This window comes from Lithobates pipiens, unplaced genomic scaffold (assembly GCF_037356315.1).
Source record: "Lithobates pipiens isolate NorthernLeopardFrog02 unplaced genomic scaffold, aLitPip1_a1.2 Scaffold_8, whole genome shotgun sequence".
NCBI lineage: Eukaryota > Metazoa > Chordata > Amphibia > Anura > Ranidae > Lithobates > Lithobates pipiens.
This window is the reverse complement of record NW_027507903.1, coordinates 165,590,680-165,613,265: the sequence shown is the minus strand read 5'-3', so window position 1 is coordinate 165,613,265 and position 22,586 is coordinate 165,590,680. Positions and strand designations below refer to the sequence as shown.

Below are 22,586 nucleotides of genomic sequence, written 5' to 3'. Positions count from 1 at the left end.
GCAAGGGATACAGATGACACATCGAAGGGTCTCCCTCCGGTTTGGAATCTTTACATTGCCTGTTAATGTACCACTTAATGTGAGTGTTTTTAACCACCTGTGCATTAAATAAGAATTTTACAGTCTACACTCAGAGGCGCCTCTCTCTCTTATCTTTACACACATATTCCTGGCAGCTAGATCACTTATAACTAAAAACTGGAAGTCCGATGTGGTGCCAAATGTTTCTGAAACCCTAGGAATTATACAAACCCACTACATATATGAGTCCTTACTAGCTAGCAAACATGGCTCTAAGAGGAAGTGTGATTGGGTGTGGAGGATTTGGAGAGAGAGGTTCCACTGATCTGGCCTGATTTCCTTTATTGGTAACTGCTCTATCATTAATTATGACTTGTTATCCACGTGAAAACTTGTAATTGTCCATCTCAAGCTTTATTTCATTGAAATTTCTGTAACTGTACTTTAGTTTATCCAGTTACTATACTTTATTTTATATTATTTTACTTTAAATCTATCTTTAAGTCAATCGCAGTAACATGCGTTAAAAATGTTTTCTTTTAATTGATTTTCTATACCCTCATATGCTGAACTTAATCATACTTGTTTTCTGATTAACATTCTATTATTTGAAACAGATCTACCATGCAATTGCTGTGACATTTTCTTCCTTTCTGTACCGTTTATATAGTTGTATACTTTTTTTATACCTTGGAAAACTTCTCAATAAAAATTAATGGGAATAAAAACGAAAAAAAAAAAATATCATTAAAATTATAGACTGATCATTTCTTTGTCAGTACTAGTGGCAAATGTACAAAGTCAGCAGGAGATCAAATACTTTTTTCCCTCACTTGTATCCCATAGTTTGTAGAAGCTTTTGCACAAATCAATCAATATACGCTTACTGGAATTTTTTTACCAAAAATATGTAGCAGAATACATATTGGCATAGATTGATGAAGATAGAGCAGAAATTTTAAAATATATATATTTTTTAAATTGTCTGCCTTTTTTTGTTTATAGCACAAAAAATAAAAAACATAGAGATGATCAAAAACCATCAAAAGAAAGCTCTATTTGAGGGGAAAAAAGGACATAGCTTTTATTGTCAGTTAAAGTAGCGCAGTGCCGTATCGCAAAAATATGCCTGGTCATGAAAGGGAGTGAATCTTCTTAAGTTAAAAAGTGGTTAAATTGGTCTGCACAGTTATGTTTAACCACTTCCGCCCCGGAAGCTTTGGCTGCTCAATGACTAGAGCTTTTTTTTTGCGATTTGGCATTGCGTCACTTTAACTGACAATTGCGCTGTTGTGCAATGCTGTACCCAAACAAAATTGATGTCTTTTTTCCCCACAAATAGAGCTTTCTTTTGGTGGTATTTGATCATCTCTGTGGTTTTTATTTTTTGCGCTATAAACAAAAAAGGGTGACAATTTTGAAAAAAGCACAATATTTTGTCATGTTTGTTGTAATAAATATCCCCAATTTAAAAAAAAGCATTTTTTTTTCCGTTTAGGCCAATATGTATTCTTCTACATATTTTTGGTAATAAAAATAGCAATAAGCGTATATTGATTCGTTTGCGCAAATGTTATAGCGTCTACCAAATAGGGTATAGATTTATGGCATTTTTATTTTATTTTTTTAACTAGTAATGGCAGCGATCTGCAATTTGTATCTTGATTGCAACATTATGGCGGACACATAGGACACTTTTGGGACAATTGACAATTATACAGTGATCAGTGCTATAAAAAATGTGCTGATTACTGTATAAATGTCACTGAAAGGGAAGGGGTTAACACTAGGGGGCGATTAAGGGGTTAACTGTGTTCCCTGACTGTGAGCTCTAACTGTAGGGGGAGGGGACTGACTATAGGAGATGACAGATCGTGGTCCCTAGCTATTAGGAACTCATGATCTGCATCTCCTCTCAGAACAGAACAGGGATTTGTGAGCCTACACACACACGTGCCTGTTCTGCCTCTCGTGCCCGCGATCACTCGTGGACCAGCGGCCATTGCGATTGCCAGTCACGAGCATCAGCCCCCCCGCAGTGCCGGCTATCCCGCTTAAAGGAGCCGACGTATAGCTATGACGGCTCGCGGCAATGTGCCAACCTGCCACAGGAGATTGATGGTAAAGGACAATATTATTTTTTACTAAGACATTTTATATTTGCTTAGCAGAAGAGCATGTTATATGTTTCACCATGGAAAATACTGTTTTATTGTACACTGGTTAGTAAGATGTTTCATACTAAGCATTGTCAATGTTATTTTTGCATTTTTTTTATAATCGTTTTCAGTTAGCACTATCTTCTGGCTCCAACAATGCTATAGTTATCATTTGCTTATTATGTGCTATTATGGCTATTAGCTATAATCGAAAAATATAGAAGCTTAAAGATGGGTATAGCATAAAATAAAAATGAACCACTAGCCCAACGTTTATTGCTCTCTTTTTTATTTGCATAAAAAAATGCTCCGCTAGCCGAAAGTTTAATGCTCTCTTTGTTTACATCAAATTTTTATTCATTTCCTGAAGCTCTTCAGTGATCAATATCAAGATTCCAATTGTATTCACTGGTGCCCATTTACACCTGAGGGTTGTGAAGTCTGTTGCTGAAAGCTCAAAATAGTACATGAGCTTTCTTGGGGCAGAGTCACACTTGTGGTTGCGATAGTCTTCAATGGGATTGCCTGAAAGATGCCTGAAAATACATGTAACACATGTTTTTCTTCTGCTAGTAAATAGCTTTCTCTTGGCCACAACAAAAACATGTACGTCTGAAAACACCTGAAATGTGCATACTAAAATATACAAAAAAAATGCTCCAAAAACACTTAAATCAAGTCTAAGTGTGAACCTAGCCTAAAAGAAAGAAGGTGTAGTATCTTATTAATGTGTTTTTACAGATCATATGTACATGACATAAAATTGTTGCAGATCAAAAGCAAAGCAGGGGAGTAGGTGGGGCACAGAAATAGATGCTGCCTCCAGTCCGTAAACCAGACTTAATAAATGTTGGAATAATGAGTCGGTGATTTGTCAGTTTCATACATACAGCCTGTTACAAAAATGCATGGGCATTAACTGTTTACTGAGATTCTTGTCTATCAGACCCATTAACATTTTACATTCTTCTAAATATATAACAAAGAAAAAATATAAAATGTTCTAGCATTTATATAAATTTACTGTAATAAAATGTATACGTTGTTCACAACAGATGCATAGACAACAGGAACATGTTAAAGGAGAACATTGAAAGACTTATGACAACAAATACATTTGTATGTAAACCACCATATGCTTTAAAACACGCATTTATATGAAATGAGGGTTTTGGTTTCATAAATGTCACAAAAGATACTGTGAATATAAAACTGTGCATGATGTACAGACAGGAATGCAACTACTATGACATTTTAAGCCAATAATGATATCGGTAAAGTTATATCATAATACGTACTTTTTAAGGCCACCATTTATATAGTTTCATCTTACATAATATTTTAAACTTAAGAAGTCGAACACCTGGTCGTATTCAAAACACTGAAAACATATAGTTGGGTCCCTACTTCCCAACATTAAGTGGCTTTTATTATAACTGCAGAGGTAAGACCTTGATCAAAACATAAATGCTCTATTATTTAAGGTGTGACTCATTAACATTATGAAAAGGTAAAGAAGAGTTAAATAGTAACATTACTCTGCCCTTTTAGTGACAATGTTTTTTCTTGAACAGTCAAAGAAAAACAGAAAATTCTACACACTGGGGTTCATTTACTAAAGGAGAAATGCATGTTTGCTTTGCAAAGTGAATCCCTTCTATTTATTTAGTAAACTAACCCCTCTATCTCTGGTAACTCATCTGTCTTGGGGATTAAGATGTAAAAAGGCACCTTGGATTTTTACATCCTTTGTTAAAGCGGTAGTAAACCCGCTATTTTTTTTTCTTTTTTTTAACACCTGCAAAGCAAAAGGCATAATGAGCTAGTATGCACCGCATACTAGCTCATTATGAAATACTTACCTTAGAACGAGGCCCCGATATCTGGCACGATCCACGCCGAGGGAGCTGACATGCTCCCTCTGCGTTTCTTCCGGGTATCGCGGCTCCGGCGCTGTGAGTGGCCGGAGCCGCGATATCGTCACTCCCGCGCATGCGCGCGGGAGATTTCATTCCGGCCGGCCGGACACTTCCGGATTTTCAGGCCGAGAATCCCCTCGTGCGCATGCGCCGCTGCAGTCAGCGGCGCATACCGAGGGGAATATCTCCTAAACCGTAAAGTTTTAGGAGATATTTTTTTTACCTACAGGTAAGCCTTATTATAGGCTTTCATGTAGGTAAAAGTTAAAAAAAAGAGTATACAACCACTTTAATTAAGCCTCAAATTTCAGATGGCATAAGTGGTAATTAGATCAAAAGACTGATAATGCTGCCAATTTGTGGCAAAATAATTGCTTCATCTGTTTTCAGCTGCCAATACAGTTGCATTTTTTTCTTTTCTTATTTTCAGAATTTTCCTAATACACTTAAAACAGAAATATTTATAAGACGGGTCATACAAATAATACCAGAGACCCTTATACTCATTCATGCAGACTGGTATCCACATGGCTAGAAAAGCACATGCATGTGGGTCCTTTTTCATACATCAGAATTTATGCCCAGGTGGATGCTTTAAGAGGGTTTCAGTTCCAAAATAACCAAATTTTGATGCTATTCATAGAATAACCTAGACCACTGGATCCACATCTTCCAATTTCCTTTAAACAATGCAGTTTTAAATGCTAGATGAAAATGTGAAACCTGGGCCATTGTAATGTACTAGAACACTATAGTCTAGTTGCTACTATTAATTAAAGTGGTTGTATACCCACATTTTTAACTTTTACCTACAGGAAAGCCTATAATAAGGCTTACCTGTAGGTAAAAAAAATATCTCGGGATGCGCCGCTGACTGCAGCGGCGCATGCACACAATGGGATTCTCGGCCTGAAAATCCGGCAGTGGCCGGCGGCCGGAATGAAATCTCCCGCGCGCATGCGCGGGAGTGACGATATTGCGGCTCCGGCCACTCACAGCGCCGGAGCCGCGATACCCAGAAGAAATGCCGAGGGAGCATGTCAGCTCCCTCGGCGTGGATCGGGCCAGATGTCGGGGCCTCGTTCTAAGGTAAGTATTTCATAATGAGCTAGTATGCGGTGCATACTAGCTCATTATGCCTTTTGCTTTGCAGGTTTAAAAAAATAAAATAAATGTGCGGGTTTACTACCGCTTTAAGATTCCATCATTCTGGAATAGGAAGCTATATGGAACTTTGCTCATCAAATGTTGAACTTGAACATTTGACACAGGATTGACACCTGGCATGGGACAGAACAGAATAGTTGCAAGACCTGTTTGGATTATTTTTATTCTCTTATATAACACACTCTGTTATAGTTTTGTAATAATTATGTGTTTTTTTTTACTTTTACACCCCTTTCACACCAGAGCGTTTTGCATTCGCTTTAGCGTTAGAAATAGCACCTGCAATCCGCCCTAAAGAAGCTGCACCATTATGTGTAGTGTGAAAGCCCCTAGGGCTTTCACACTACAGCGGTCCTGCCAGCAGCTTCTTTGGAGCGGTGAAGGAGCGGTGTGTTTACCGCTCCTTCACCGCTGCTCCCCATTGAAATCAATGGGGCAGCGCTGTATCACCGCCGGCAAAACGCCGCTATCGTGGCCGCTAGCGGGGGTAAAAGCGCCCCGCTGGCGGCCAAAATGCGCCGCAAATCCAGCGGTAAAACACCGCTAATAATAGCAGCGTTTTACCGCTGACGCAATGGGCGGTGTGGTGTGAAAGGGGTCTTAAATGTAAAGAAAAAAACAAAAAACTTGGATCTGTTTCAGCACAAAGCTGCTGTTTTGGAAAGCTTTAATGCCCCTGATAAGGTGTATATCAACTAGTATTAGCATGGCTCAGGATCCAACATTGATATCCCTCCAACCAAATGGGTTATCAGCAACATATTTGGATTATATGTTTTTAACCAATTAACAATGTGTAAAAAACATATGCTGCATGGACCTAGAGATCAATGTATTCATTTTAAGGGCAACACACAAAGGTCACAATGTGTGTTAATTTCTGTTAAAGAGTAAAACTCAAGTCAATTTGTTCTTACAGTAAATGCTGATTTTGTGCCCTACATTTCTCCTATTTCTAAGGAAAGGAAAAGGAAAGGAAGAGATAAAGGAGTGATTTTTATTACGCAGTAGGTTAGAAACATATGGGGAAAACCACTGAAGTTATTAGGTATTTAACAATGAGGATGTACTAACTGTCAATCCCTGTAAAACAAATTAGTAACGCTAATTGAATTGAACAAAAAAAATAAAAAATATGGAATGAACTCCAAAACTGTGTTAAATAAGGCTTAGGTGAACATAATGTGAGTAAAACAACTTGATAGTAACTTCCTTTGCTACTCTAGAAATATTAAAACTATATTTTATACATACTCTGTGGGATGGGGGGGGGGGTTATCAACCAAATTAGTGACATTACTAGATGCAAATCAGGCTGCCTATTGATTAGAAAATTCTTGGCAACAGGTTTACAGCATATTTGTGGCCTGTGCACATGTAATGCTGGGCGGCCAACTGCATCTGATTTACACAGGCCTGGGACAGATTTATCACTGAAGATAAGAAAGCTTTTCACTTGAAACATATGCGTGATTAAAAATGTTGTCAGGGTCAGGTTTCATTCTATGGCAGTGCTACTTTGGAGCAGCAGCTGAGTAAATCAGTTAAACACTCTTTCACTGTTCCTGCTTAGAATGTGTGAAAGAATTGATAAATCCTTTTATATATATTTTTATCTATGGCAGAATAGGCTCAGGACCTATTTTGCTGCCACCTAGGAAGCACTTATAGCACACATATGCCCAGATTATGGACATTAAACTATTAAAGATTCTTAACAAGCAGAACCTTCTCTGCTTTTCTGGCTGCTTTTAACAACATATTTCATTCTCAAAATCCTCAGAGTTCACAGAAAAGTCTCTGAAGTTTGGATTCAGTCTGTTTCTAAAAGCTTAGAAACTCCTTCTGTGTGTTTACATTAGAGGATATCCACTGAAAACTGCATTGTGAAATTGAAAATTAATTTCTTCTGAATGCTTATAAATGCAATACCAAATAAAAACTTAAAGTGTTCTTACCGTTTGCTTACAATATGTAAATTATCTAGTGTGCATGATGTGGGCACAGATTTCATTTAAACTGCACAAGTACCATTCCTAGTATTCAACCCTAAACCTCCACATTGTGGCTGTACTTCCTCAGTACACAGTGGAGAAACAGCACAGTAATGCAAATTCTACACCCTTGTGAACAACGCCATTATGGTTAAAAAACATTAACTTCTGCTGTACATATTTTATGGAAATACATTCAATTTAGACTTATTTAAGAGCATGTATGGTGTTGCGGATTGTCTTCTATCCAAATTCTACACCCTGATTTTGCACTACATAGCACTAGAAGCAAGATGAAGGGCAATAGAATACTTCTCGTGACATTCCTAGTGCACTGCTTAAGTCAAAATGATCAACTTGCCTTATGGAAGGATTGACTGAATTATGAAGAGGTATGAAGAGATGTAACTATTTCTAAGATTTGATATTAATTAGAAGGTTAACTTTAGAACACAATGCCTATTGCCTAATAAAAGGTGATTATGTTAAATCACTTTCATGAATAAGGGTTGGGTATACAGCATATATAAACTTTCCTTGCAGTGGGTCTGGGATCTAAAGCCACAGCGTAGCCTTTCATTTTATAACATCAGCATTGTAATAGAAATGCAAACAATATTTTTTTGACAATCCAATATAAATTTACTTGAAAAATCTCTTCTCCTGTTATGAGTGCATTCTGTCTGCTGGGCATCTTTTTCCACAACTTCCTGAATTCCCTGCATGCTTTGCAGCTTCTCTACTTCTGTTTACTTACAATTTCTAAGGACTACATATCCCTTGGTTCATTGCTGCCTGGAAGCAGTGATTCCTGTACTTACTCCACCTCCTGAAACGACTCCTCTCATCACCTTTGTAGTTTAGAAGGCAGGCTCTGTGAAATGTGTTACAAGGAAGTGCCTACTCACAGGGTATAGTGAATGTGTGTCACAGAATGCAAGGAAGTATGTGTGTGGGGATCTTTACAAAACAAGTTTAGAAACTTCAAGATCATTGAGATTAATAGGGGTAGGCTAGGAATATTTTCAATACAATGTGGAAATCAATAAATGACAAATACATTTTGACCACAGATACAGTATACTTTAACTGCTCGTTTATGTCTAGGAGACCGGGGTCAGCAGTTTTATTTAAGCTGATCCTCTGCTCCTACAGGTCCCCTGGTACTGACATACCGTTCCCTGCAGCCACTTCTTCCCTGTGCTCTGGTGGTCTAAGGTACTCTGATGTCATCATAACAGATACAGAGACCACAGACCTGCAGTTGAAGTGAGGATGCTGAGGGACAGTCCACTGCCAAAGCGTAGGGGAGCACTCTTTTCAGAGTTGTGGATTAGGTAAATAAAAGTGTTCTTACCAATCTCTAGACAGAAACCACTGCAAGGCAGGGCTTTTATTCTCCTGGAGTTCAGCTTCAAGAATATGTAAATCCAATATTTCCTATTCCTGATATGTGCCTGCTGTACTATGTACTTGTTTGAAAAAGTATCCTATTCTCTTTGTATTGCTTCTTTTGTGTGATATCCCTTGTGTTGCTGCCAGTTCCTCTGCTTTCCTATTAAAAACTGACCACCCTAGTCTAGCTCTTATGCAGCTGAGAACAGGGGGAATGTGATCACTTATAAAAAAGAGAAAAAGGATATTTATAATGCTTTTTTATATCTATACACACATGTTTTGCCTTTCATTTCTATTTTATAGGGAATGGGTTATTTTACAAGGTGATTGTTTACAATCACTAAGATTTGCAAAGAATGTTCAGCTCTCTTTGTACTCCATCTCCCTTTATCAGTCTGCCAGATCAACACATAGCATGCAGGGTGACAGGCCATAGTTGTTCAAAATTGGGGATTTATACTGGACTGATCTGCATGTGTGGCAAATTAGGCCTGGACATAGAATAAACATTTTGCTGATCTTTTATCATATACCTTTCCCTTGTATGTTAATGAATTTACCTATAACGCACTGGATAAATCATGACTATGCTAAAATCCTTTAAAGTGGTTGTAAACCTTTACAACACACTTTGACCTACAGGTAAGCCTAGATTAAGGCTTACCTGTAGGTCCAAGAAATATCTCCTAAACCTACACGGTTTAGGAGATATTTGCCGAAAGACAGGCACCGCTGTCTACGGCGCATGCGCACTGAGCGTGGCACCCGTCAACGTGCGCATGCGCGGGAGTGACGTCATCGCTGCTTCGCCGAATGACAGCGGCGGAGCAGCGAGACCCACCGAGAAGATGGATGCGCCGGACTACAGGGGACAGCGGTGACATCGCTGGCTCCTGTGTCAGGTAAGTGATGCATAGTAGTCCATTATGCTTTACCTTTGCAGGGAATGAAAGAGGAAGTAAACTCATCAGGGTTTACTTCCTCTTTAAAATAAAACAGGAATAACAATATGATTTCTACGTTCATAGGCAAAATTGCTGGTACTAGTAGAAGTAGAAACAAAAGTTAAGATGTTTATAAATATTTCTAAGCAGATCTACTTAGTCTGTAGCTTGGGACAAAATCGTGTGTTAGACTGTAGGTCCTGGAGTAGTCTTATATTGTCTCCTCTGTGATTTATGCAGACCCTATCCCTAGGCCACTGTCTTTTCTTTTCCAGCAATAGAAGAGATACATATTAAAGAATTTAAAGATAATAATCCACAGTGTAGTGCTAGTACCTTTCAAATGTAAAGTCAGATGGGTATAGCATATTATTGGTTCACATTATTCTTCCAGAATATTAGTTTAGATTAATTATTACTTACAGTCTTTTCTTTTCTTGTATCCTGTTCTGTGAGCTTGGTTGCTTCAAGTGTTGCTTTCTGATCTGATGCTACTCCATCCTCGATTTTTGTCAAAGTTGTTGTTGAAAGGTCAATCATCAAATCCTTCTTTTGGATGATTGTATCTCTATGATGCAAATGCTTTTCTATTGGCTCTTTTGGCACTGGAATGTCTTGGGGAGAATCTTTTTTACTGTCTTTAAGGGATAGCACCTCCACAGCTTTAGAAGCCACTGGAACTTCTGTTTCTTTGCTTAATACAGGTGGGCTAACTGTAGTCTTCATATCTTTATTTTCTACCTCACCAGCTTTGTCCATTTGTCCTTTAGTGACTTTTTCATCTGAAATTTTTGGAATTTCTTTTTTTATGACTTGATCAGTTGCTTTATCTTGTGTTTTCAGATTTGGTGGTGGAGGTTTCTGTGCTTGTTCGGGAGAAACAGAATGCTTTGGTGAAGACTTTGGAGACAGTCCTAAAAGAGGAGGCACTTTGCCCATGTCCCCAAGTTGTCCTGAGAGTGCTCTTTGTGTCTGACAGTTTAAGCACAGCCATTCTGCAGCCTGCAAGGCAAGAACATCAGATATAAATATATATATTTATAATGGTTCTACTGGCATATTCTAAGACAGAATTTTACTCGAGAAAAAATAATTATTTTTTGTTTTCTCTATATCATTCTCTATATCTGGTCTCCCCCTGTACACAGAACATGGAAGTGCAAATATTTTAGTAAATATAGACTGTTAAATACCTTTTCTCATCAGCAGTATACAAGTCTTGTAACTTCCATCAGTGTCTAGTTAACCGCTTCTCGACCAGCAGCCGCAGTTATACTGCGGCAGGCTGGCTCCCCTGCATGAGCCATCGTAGCTATATGTCGGCTCATGGGGTTGGGATAGCAGGTGCACAGCGGGGGTGCCAATGCTCATGGCTGATGGTCGCGATGACCGCCGGTCACGAGCAATCGTGAGCAGGAGACACAGAACAGGGACGAGTGTGTGTAAACACACACTTCCCTGTTCTGACAGGAGCAACAGATCTTTTGTTCCTATTAGCTAGGAACCACGATCCATCACTTCTTCTAGTCAGTCCCTTCCCCCTTCAGTTAGAATCACCTCCCAGGGAACACAGTTAACCCCTAGATTGCACCCCAGTATTAACCTTTTCACTGCCAGTGACATTTTTACAGTAATCAATGCATTTTTATAGCATTGATCGCTGTATTAATGCCAATGGTCCCAAAAATGTGTCAAAATTGGCCGATGTGTCTGCCATACTGTCGCAGTCACAATAAAAATTGCAGATCGCTGCCATTACTAATAAAAAAATAATAATAAAAATGCTATAAATCTATCCCTTATTTTGTAGATGTTATAACTTTTGCGCAAATCAGTCAATATAAGCTTATTGTGATTTTTTTTACCAAAAATATGTAGAAGAGTACATATCCGCCTAAACTGAGAAAACATTTTTTTTTTAAATGGGGATATTTAATATATAGCAAAAAGTAAAAAATATTGTGTTTTTTTCAAAATTGTCACTCTTTTTTTGTTTATATAAAAAAATAAAAACTGCAGAGACAATAAAATACCACCAAAAAAAAGCTCTATTAGTGGGAAAAAAAGGACGTCAATTTTGTTTGGGTGCAATGTTGCATGACCGCTCAATTGTCAGGGAAATCAATGCAGTGCCAAATCGCAAAAAGCGTTTAGGTCAGGAAGGGGGTACATTTTTCCAGGGCTGACGTGGTTAAAGCTTGTAGAAGGAGCTTTAATTCTCCCCTGATTGAAAAGGAATATAAAAAGATATTGAAGGAATTGAGAATGCCAATGAGCACTGTTCAAACTCTAATCAAGAAGTGGAAAACGGTCAGGTGGACAAACTAAAATTTCAGCCACAACTACCAGGAAAATTGTTCAGGATGCAAAGAAAAACCAGCTAATAACTTCAGGTGAAACACAGGACTCTATAAAAACATGTGGCGTGGCTGTTTCAACATGAACAATAAGGAAGCACTTGAAGAAAGATGGGCTGCATGATCGAGTCGCCAGAAGAAAGCCATTACTACACAAATGCCACAAGGTGATGAGACCAAAATTGAGCTTTTTGGCCACAACCATAAATGCCTTATTTGGAGAGGAGAGGATTTCAACAAGGCCTATGATGAAAGGTACACCATTCCTACTGTGAAACATGGAGGTAGATCACAGATTTTTTGGGGATGTGTGAGCTACAAAGGCACAGGAAATTTAGTCAAAATTGTTGGCAAGATGAATGCAGTATGTCATCAAAAAATAAGAAGGAGCATTTGCATTCATCAGCCAGGAAGCTGTTCATGTGAAATACTTGGACATTTCAACATGACAGTGATCAAAACACAAGGCCAAGTCGACTTTTCATTGGTTACAGCAGAATAAAGTGAAGGTTCTGCAGTGACGAAAAAGAAAAAAGAAAGCTCCACATGGTGCGAGTCAAAAAATATTAACCATCAGGTTTATTAAAAGTCATATATTAAAAATAAAAATTATGACTAGTGATCACAAATGAACAAAAAAAAAGCAATGTGGGGGGCCAAAAGCGAGCCCGACGCGTTTCGACGTAGAGTGTCTTCAACAGGGGCATGCCTGTTTTTATTATATGACTTTTAATAAACCTGATGGTTAATATTTTTTGACCCGCACCATGTGGAGCTTTCTTTTTTCTTTTTCGTTTTAATTTCTACAAACCCCTCACCCCTCGCTTGGAGTTGTAACTCTAATTAAGTTACATCTGAATTGGATAACCTGACGAACATTCCGGAGAACCCCCTGTGAGACGCCCCCGAGGGTCTACAGTCGTTTGGAGACGCCCCCGGGGTCTACAGCTATTTGGAGTCTTCTCTACACCTGGTCGTATCACCACCAACCTATCTTCTGGTCCTAGGTCCGGACCCCAAGCGCACTTTGACTCAACTGTCATAAGACTGTGTGAGTCCATCATATTCGGTAAGAGTATTCTACCCATTTCTTTGATATCTTCAGACAAGCCGATATATCGGGTTATACCTGACTTCTGAAGCAGTTCTTATCACATCCTTTGTGCACCTGTCACACTATAGAGGATTCCAATAATATCTGTGATTGTCTATGGACTTTCCTCATGTGATTATTGACTCTCTCATGTGATTATTGATAAGGTTGATTATTTGTGATCCCATTCTGGGTTTTTTTCCCATGGGATCACACTTCCACTTAATAGAAGCGCTACACTACTTATTGTTTTAAATTGTTCAACTTTGTTTGTTTGAAGTGTCGGCAGCAGTTTTTTCGCTTGTTTTTTCTGATATAGCACGGTGTTTTCCCCCCCTCTTTTTAAATTATTTAATATGCCTAACAAACTGTAAACACGCTTTATAATAAAGCTCTCACTGACCCATGAGCTGCAGGCACTTTGGAACAATTCATCATCAAAGTTCAGAAGAGAAACCATCAGTGTCAAGATTATTCATGTGACATGACAATTTTTGTTTTTACTTCAGAGAATAGAAGGGAGGTAAGCAGCCAAGTCACCTTTAAAAGGAAGCAGAAGAGTGTACAGAGCTGTTAATATGTATCGGAAGGTACTTTTAGCTGAACAATGTGAGGAACAATTGTTCCACAGTGATTGTAGCTACATAGATAAGTGAGGACTTGTTTTATAGCCTATTTACTGCTTATTAAGAATATGTACATTTAGGCTACATTCACATAACTGTATATGCGGCTGTGGGAGTGACTGTAAAGAACACACATTCCCACACCCACATGCAGCCGCACACAAAACACTGTGCTGCACAAAAAATGTGCAGGGATGCCATTAACTAATAATGGCAACTCCATGCACTGAAAAACGAAGTGTGATTTCATACATACGGAAATTTTTGCACCATGCAATTTCCATGCAGCTGCCTTTCAAGAATGACGCAGGAACATTTTCCCTGCAGAAAACACAATCACAGCAACCCATTCAAATAAATGGGCTGCCATGCCCGTGCTCCAATGTCACACAGCCACATGGTTTAGACATAACATAGCCACAGTTCTACCTTATAGTTCGTTTCTTTCTAAATAGAATCCTGGGTAGGAGACACTAATACTAAGCCAAAGAAGCTTTGATTCTACCTAAAAAAAGTAGTTACTTTAACCTAAGTAGGCATGAATGGTGTCATTGCATGGTGTTTGAGCATGTATTGCTCTGAAATTTAGACTTAAGGAGTAACTGCACTTTTGTTGAGATAAAGGCATTCTGGGTGATCCATGTATATTGCAAGAATTTTAACAAACTTTCTTTCAGATTCCTACCTTTTGTTAGCTGTTTGTTTGTCTGTGCCTGAGTGCAAAGTAGATGGGAATGGGACTGATTTAATGATCATCAATAAGAAACTGCACTTGCAGGGCCCTAATGAGAAAACTGGCAGGGTCTGCATCCCTTTAGATGTGATTTTCCTTTGGGGGTATCTTACCAAAAATAATTTTTTTGTTGCAGGGAAAATCAGTAAGCCAATCAAACAAGCACAAATTACATTTCATGGGATAAAGGTAATATTTATTAACTTTTAATTACAATATGACTTGTGTAGCAATTGTATATGCTTTATTTATTTTTTAATTATTATTCGCTATTTTTTCCCCATGAAAGTGTTCTTTTTTTTTCCATAAGTGAATTTTTTTTTCATATATTTTTCATATATATTCTCTTTGTATTCTTCAGATATATTATATATGGGAACATCTAGTGTTTACTTTGTACAATTACATCTGTCAGCATTGCTTTCTGCTGTTTACATCTTCTTCCCCTGAAATGGCAGTAATGATGTCATCATGTTACTTGAGTCATGACGTCATCACACATACATGTGCGCAAGCATTTTTTGCAGCTATTTTGAGCCTTTAAAAAGCACATGATAATGATTAGAATTGTTTGTCTCTAATGCAGCTGGTCAGAACCTGCAAAACGGGTCAGACACAACTTTGGCCATCATGTACCCCACTTTGTTTGGACACCAGCTATGGATCTGTTAGGTATAACTGGACTTTACATGTGACCCTTTAAATTAAACATGGCTGTTTTAGGGTGATGCTGCATGTGTCCTACCATATGGACTGGTATGTTTTTTGCACTACATTAATGGCTCAGAATGTGGATGACTTTATGTGAAGACCCTATACAGTTGGATGTTTGCATTCTGTCAAAGTATGTCACATGCAAGGAAAATAAAAAACATAATTTTAGCTTGGACATGATTGGATGATAAAATCAGCAGAGCTTCCACTCATTTCAGATCTACCCCTTAGGCTGCGTACACACGCGGGGACTGTTCGCTCAACTTTGTCCGCTGAACAGTGTTTCGGCGGACAGTCCGCTCGTGTGTGGGCTTTCAGCGGACAGTTTCAGCGGACAGTCTGCTGAACAAAGTTTTTCGGAAATTCCGAAAAACTGTCCGCTGAAACTTTGTTTCAGCGAACAGTCCCCTCGTGTGTAGGCTTGTTCGTCAAACTAAGTTCCGCGCATGCTCAGAAAGGATTTACACGCCGAAGTTTGCATTGCAGTGTATAGGACGTCGTTTTCTAGTCCCGTCGTACGTGCCGTTCACGTCATCGCGCACGGTTTCAGCGGACTGTTCGTTCGTCTTGTGTGGGCAAGTCCGTCCATGCTAATTTTGAGCGGACTGTCCGCTGAAACTGTTTGACGGACAAAGTTGAGCGAACAGTCCCCGCGTGTGTACGCGGCCTTAGATTTAGAGTGACTGCACTTCTAAGTGCACTCTCAGTGCAAAGTGGATTTGCCTTTTGTAAAACCCCAGAGTCTTCATCTGCATGTTTGTCACATTCTGCATGATTAATATTCCATGCACAGGAGCTAACACCTATAGTGCCTGATCCTGGATACTGGCCTGAATAACACTGTGTGTACGGCCATTCAGTCTGAGTGGGGCATCTTTGTTATACTCTGTTGTGGATTGCAATTATATAGACTTATGCTCATTCTCCTCCTCTGGATCATCTGTTAATGAGCCACACCTACCCTGTTTCCCCTAAAATAAGACCTAGCGTGATTGTCGGTGTTGGCTGCAATATAAGCCCTACCACCCAAATAAGCCCTACTCTGTTTCCTCAAAAATAAGAAGACCTACAAGGACTTTAACTAGGGCTTATTTGGGGGGTAGGGCTTTTATTGCAGCTATCACCGACAATCACACAAGGTCTTATTTTAGGGGAAACAGGGTAGCATCATGATGTTTTTTTCCATTGTACCTATTATTGCATTCTTAACAAAGCCACTGCAGAACTAACTCTCTTGTGAATTTTTCAGTCCACTGGAGCTCTGAAATCTACTGTGAACCAAGCTGGTTGTTCCAAATTATTGAGTCTATATACACAGCTGAATACAAACATGGGTGACATTATATTGGTGGGGATATAATGGGTGAAAGTTGTTTGTTTTGTTTATGGAATTATTTTAAGAGGGGACAATAAAAGAGTTTTTAATGACAACATTTGACAGTGAGATGCGTTTCACACAGCGATGCTGCGTGTATTCATTACTAGGTACAATCTTTATATGGGTTCGTGCAATATGGTGGATGAATTGCGTTGAGCCTAAATCCAATTTTATTTATGGTTTGATCGATTGTATTGTGGAAGGCTCCCACTTCATGGCATATTACATATGATTTTTAAACCTGGCAGGATATTTTAACCACTTGCCATCCATGCCAATTTTGACATTTCTTGTACATAGGTATATGTAAAAATCTGTGTTTTTTTGCTAGAAAATTACTAAGAGCCCCCAAACATTTTTTTTTTTTTTTGCAGAGACCCTAGGGAATAAAATGCCGGTCATTGCAAATGTTTATGTCACACAATATTTGTGCAGCAAACGCTAAAGTTAGCCCAATTCTTTGTATAATGTGAAAGATGATGTTACGCTGAGTAAATAGATACTTAACATGGCACACTTTAAAACTGCACACACTTGTGAAATGGCGCCAAACTTTGGTACTAAAAATTCTCCATAGACTAAGCTTTAAAAACTTTTACAGGTCACCATTTTAGGAAGTCTTCCACTAAAATTATTACTCTCACTCTAATGTTTTGGCAATACCTCACATATGTGATTTTCGTTTACATATGCAGACCCAACCTACGTATTCATTCACTTCTGTGTGCGAGCACGATGGGGGAGCTTTACAGTTTTTTTTATTGTTTTTTTTTTTTTTTACACTTTCTTTTATTCCTATTACAAGGAATATAAACATCCCTTGTAATAGGAAAGGGCATGACAGGTCCTGTTTACGGAGAGATCTGGGTCAATAAATCCCCAGATCTCAACTCTATGCTGGAAAGCCTGAGATAAAAAAACAAAACAAAAACAATCTCAAGCTTCCCAGCAAAAAAGAACAGCAGTGTTTACATCATGATGATCATTACAATGTTTACATCATGATGTCGCTTCCGGCCTCTGAGGGTCATACAGATGGGCAGGGACCATCTGGTCCATGGCCAGCTCTACGGTAAACCGCCACTGTCAGTGGTTTCATTCTCCAGCTTGCCCGTGTGATGTGCCAACTGTGCAGGCATCATTCAGATATCTCCCCTTAAAGCCCAGGATGTCATATGATGGCCTCCTGGCGATAAGTGGTTAAGGTGTTTTTGAGACCGTTACCCTTTAAATTACATTCACAAAATAATTCCACCATCAGCATATTTTTATAGCCCTGTTATTGGGAGGCCCCTATGTCACTAGCAGTGGGCGTAACTGTACTTGGGTTTGCCCCATTAGAAGCAACTCAGAAGTTTACAGTCAACCAAATCAAAGTACGGAATCATCTGTAGTTTATTGACAAGGCAAGCTCAGAGCAGGTTGCATTCAGGAAGTTATATCACAGGCAGGCCCTTTGTTGTAGTGATGCTGGAACCAGCACAATTCCAGAGCCGGTTCCCGCATCGCATATCTCCTGCAGGAAGTTCACACTGCCCTTCCCGAATCACTGCTGGTTTCAGTACAATGGTAATGACACCCCCAGAACCATTCACAGATCCCAGTGTGAACTGTGGATTCGGACAAGAATCTGATTGCATGGGTGAGAACACCCAAGCGATCCGATTTCAGAGCAGGACAAAAAAGTCCCTGCACCTTTTTTGTGCAAATCCAATGTGAGTTCAGCCATCCAAATGTATGGCTGAACTTACATTGCACAGACATCGCATGCGATTGGCACCTCAGTGCGGGTGCAAAACACATGCAATGTCTTGCATTTGCAAAACAATATATCAAAGGAAACAGTTTTTGTCAAGTATTAATGTGATCTACTGGTGGTTACTATTGTCAGTTTCTTACCATTTTCAATACACATATGTTGCATGCTGTTCACTCTATAACCTTTATATCCCTTAGGGCCAGTCCACACAGGAAAGTGTGAGTTCTTGTGCAATTTCCATGCATTCCCATGTTGTCTGTATTGACAACCAATTCAATTTAATGGTCTGCAAAATGCACAGAAAATTGGAATAAGTCATGCAAATATAAAATATCCAAAACATGCTGCACCAAACTGCATGGTACTGCGGCACAATGCAATTTGGTGCTCTTAAATGCAATGCATTTGTGATCTGCTTTTGGGGTGCTTTTAACTATTAATTGGCACCCACATTCAGATCGTAAGGGCAGCACATTCATCTGTGGTGCAATAAATGCACCTTTCTCACACTGTAATTTGGTTTGAACCAGTCCTTAACCACTTCAGCCCCAGAAGGATTTACCCCTTTCCTGACCAGAGCACTTTTTGCGTTATGGCACTGCGTCGCTTTAACTGACAATTGAATAGTGTGACATCGCACCCAAACAAAATTGATGTCCTTTTTTTCCCCACAAATAGAACTTTCTTTTGGTGTTACAGTGGTGTGAAAAAGTGTTTGCCCCCTTCCTCATTTCCTGTTCCTTTGCATGTTTGTCACACTTAAGTGTTTCGGAACATCAAACCAATTTAAAAAATAGTCAAGGACAACACAAGTAAACACAAAATGCAATTTGTAAATGAAGGTGTTTATTATTAAAGGTGAAAAAAATCCAAACCATCATGGCCCTGTGTGAAAAAGTGATTGCCCCCTAAACCTAATAACTGGTTGGGCCACCCTTAGCAGCAACAACTACAACCAAGCGTTTGCGATAACGTGCAATGAGGCTTTTACAGCGTCCTGGAGGAATTTTGGCCCACTCATCTTTGCAGAATTGTCCTAATTCAGTTACATTAGAGGGTTTTCGAGCATGAACGGCCTTTTTAAGGTCATACCACAACATCTCAATAGGATTCAGGTCAGGACTTTGGCTAGGCCACTCCAAAGTCTTCATTTTGTTTTTCTTCAGCCATTCGGTGGTGGACTTGCTGGTGTGTTTAGGATCATTGTCCTGCTGCAGAACCCAAGTTCGTTTCAGCTTGAGTACACGAACAGATGGTCGGACATTCTCCTTCAGGATCTCTTGGTAGACAGCAGAATTCATAGTTCCTTTTATCACGGCAAGTCTTCCAGGTCCTGAAGCAGCAAAACAGCCCCAGACCATCACACTACCACCACCATATTTTACGGTTGGTATAATGTTCTTTTTATGAAATGCAATGTTCCTTCTACGCCAGATATACTTGGACACACACCTTCCAAAGAGTTCCACTTTTGTCTCATCGGTCCACAGAATGTTGTCCCAAAAGTCTTGGGGATCATCAAGATGTGTTGTGGAGAAATTGAGACGAGCTTTGATGTTCTTTTTGCTCAGCAGTGGTTTTCTCCTTGGAACTCTGCCATGCAGGCCATTTTTGCCCAGTCTTTTCCTGATGGTGGAGGCATGAACGCTGACCTTAACTGAGGCAAGTGAGGCCTGCAGTTCCTTGGACGTTGTTGTGGGGTCTTTTGTGACCTCTTGGATGAGTCGTCGCTGCGCTCTTGGGGTAATTTTGGGCGGCCGGCCACTCCTGGGAAGGTTCACCACTGTTCCATGTCTTCGCCATTTGTGGATAATGGCTCTCACTGTGGTTCGCTGGATTCCCAAAGCTTTGGAAATGGCTTTATAACCCTTTCCAGACTGATAGATCTCAATTACTTTATTTCTCAATTGTTCCTGAATTTCTTTGGGTCTCGGCATGATGTGTAGCTTTTAAGGATCTTCTGGTGGACCTTACTGTGTCAAGCAGCTCCTATTTAAGTGATGCCTTGATTGTGAACAGGTGTGGCAATAATCAGGCCTGGGTGTGGCTAGAGAAATTGAACTCAGGTGTGGACAACCACAGTTATAGTATGTTTTAACAAGGGGGGCAATCACTTTTTCACACAGGGCCATGATGGTTTGGATTTTTTTTCACCTTTAATAATAAACACCTTCATTTACAAATTGCATTTTGTGTTTACTTGTGTTGTCCTTGACTATTGTTTAAATTGGTTTGATGTTCCGAAACACTTAAGTGTGACAAACATGCAAAGGAACAGGAAATGAGGAAGGGGGCAAACACTTTTTCACACCACTGTATTTGATCACCTATGCGCTATAAACAAAAAAAAAGAGCGACAATTTAGAAAAAAAGCAATATTTTTACTTTTTGCTATAATAAATATCCCCAAAAATATATAAAAAAACGAATTTCTTTCTCAGTTTAGGCCGATATGTATTCGTCAACATATTTTTGGTAAAAAAAATTGCAATAAGCATATATTGATTGGTTTGTTCAAAAGTTATAGCGTCTATAAAATAGAAGATAGATTTATGGCATTTTTATTATTATTATTTTTTTATTAGTGATGGCAGCAATCTGCAATTTTTATTGTGACTGCGACATTATGGTGGACACATCGGACACTTTTGACACCATTTTGGGACCATTGTCATTTATACAGGGATCAGTGCTATAAAAATGCACTGATTACTGTGTAAATGGCACTGGTAGGGGAAGGGGTTAAACACTAGGGGGGCCCTCTTCATACCGTCCGATTTCATTATTATGTACTGATTTAAAAAATTTTAGCGAAGATACTGGCAGCACGCTTAAATACATGTATTCATAAGATCATCCACCCGGACCTGTCGGGATTCATCCCGAGTAGGTCTACGAGTATAAACATACGACGAACTTATCTGAATCTATCCAGATTCCGATGGACAACACTGGCTCCAGGGCCAGGGAATATCTCTTTGATGTGCTTTGCAGGATTTGGCTTTGGCCCAAAATTTATTAACTGGTTAAAACTACTCTATATGAACCCAAGAGCTAAAATTAAAATCAATAATGAGTATTCAGAAGAGATTCAGTTAGAACGAGGTATGAGACAGGGGTGTCCCCTGTCTCCTTTACTTTTCGCTCTAGCAATAGAACCATTGGCTATCTCAATCATAGCAAACTCTGCTATACAGGGATTTAGAAGGGGTTTGGAAGAAGACAAGATAGCATTGTTTGCTGATGATGTTTTTCTCTACCTAGGAGATGTAAAAACTTCATTAAAAACCGCAATAAGAACAGTTACTAAGTTCGGGCAAATTTCCAGATTGGCTATCAATTGGGATAAATCGCCAATACTCCCATTAGATACTAGTGCACTCATATACCACATGATATCCCCAATTTAAAGGTGGTAGAAAAACTAAAGTACTTGGGGGTTTGGATTGCGAGAGATGTAAATTAATACTTGGAGGACAACTTAGTTCCTCTCTTATTGAAGCTTAAACACAAGGCAGATATTTGGAGCCACCTCCCCCTCTCGGTGACAGGATGCTGCAGTCTTGTTAAGATGATTTGGTTAACCCAAATATTATATCTTCTCCATAATGCACCATTATGGATAGGCTTGAAGTGGTTCAAGAGAATAGATTCTCTGTTTAGAGACCTAATTTGGAGAAGAGGACAGTCCAGGATCTGCTTGCAGACACTGCAGCTGCCGCTTGAGGAGGGAGGGATGGCGGTCCCACACCCCAGACTTTACTACCTGGCATCCCAGCTACAGCACTTAGCATGGGGAGGATTATTAAATAGGGGCAACCCTAGGAGTAGTTTGATGATGATAGGATGCCCCCATAATACACTTATTGAGGCCTTAGAGGCAAACTCGTTCGCCACTCTGTGTCCAACGATAAACCAAATCGTTAAACTATGGCAAACAACTAAGGCCATATTAGGATACCAAGGGGTATCTGAACTGGCTCCCCTATGGGACAATAGGAACTTGGTCGAGCTAGCCAAAATCGAAAGATCCAGGGAATGGGTGAACCAAGGGATTATCCGATTAAGCCAATTATTTATAGTTAATCATTTAAAATCATTTGCCAATTTGAAGATGGAGTTTACCTTGTCCAATCTCTCGTTTTATAAATACCTCCAGGTTAGGCATGCAGTCCAGACACAATTTGGACTTCAAAAGGTGTGGACTCAAACCCCTGCTCTGACACAAATTCTCTCTTTGGGGTCACTTAAAGGACTGATCTCTTGACTGTATGCCAAACTTGGGGGTAAAACCTTAGATCGACAAGGGCTGTTAAAAAATAGA

General features: G+C 39.3%; 1 protein-coding gene across 7 annotated transcripts in view; it reads right to left on the bottom strand.

The window, feature by feature from the left end:
* PCLO (piccolo presynaptic cytomatrix protein) overlaps window positions 1–22,586 on the bottom strand; it is a 490,197-nt gene that overhangs the window by 179,902 nt on the left and 287,709 nt on the right. For all 7 annotated transcript variants that reach the window (XM_077473379.1, XM_077473380.1, XM_077473384.1 and 4 more), the window contains exon 4: window positions 10,026–10,604. In XM_077473379.1, the coding sequence (XP_077329505.1) occupies window positions 10,026–10,604 (579 nt within the window). The remainder of the gene's footprint in view (window positions 1–10,025; window positions 10,605–22,586) is intronic.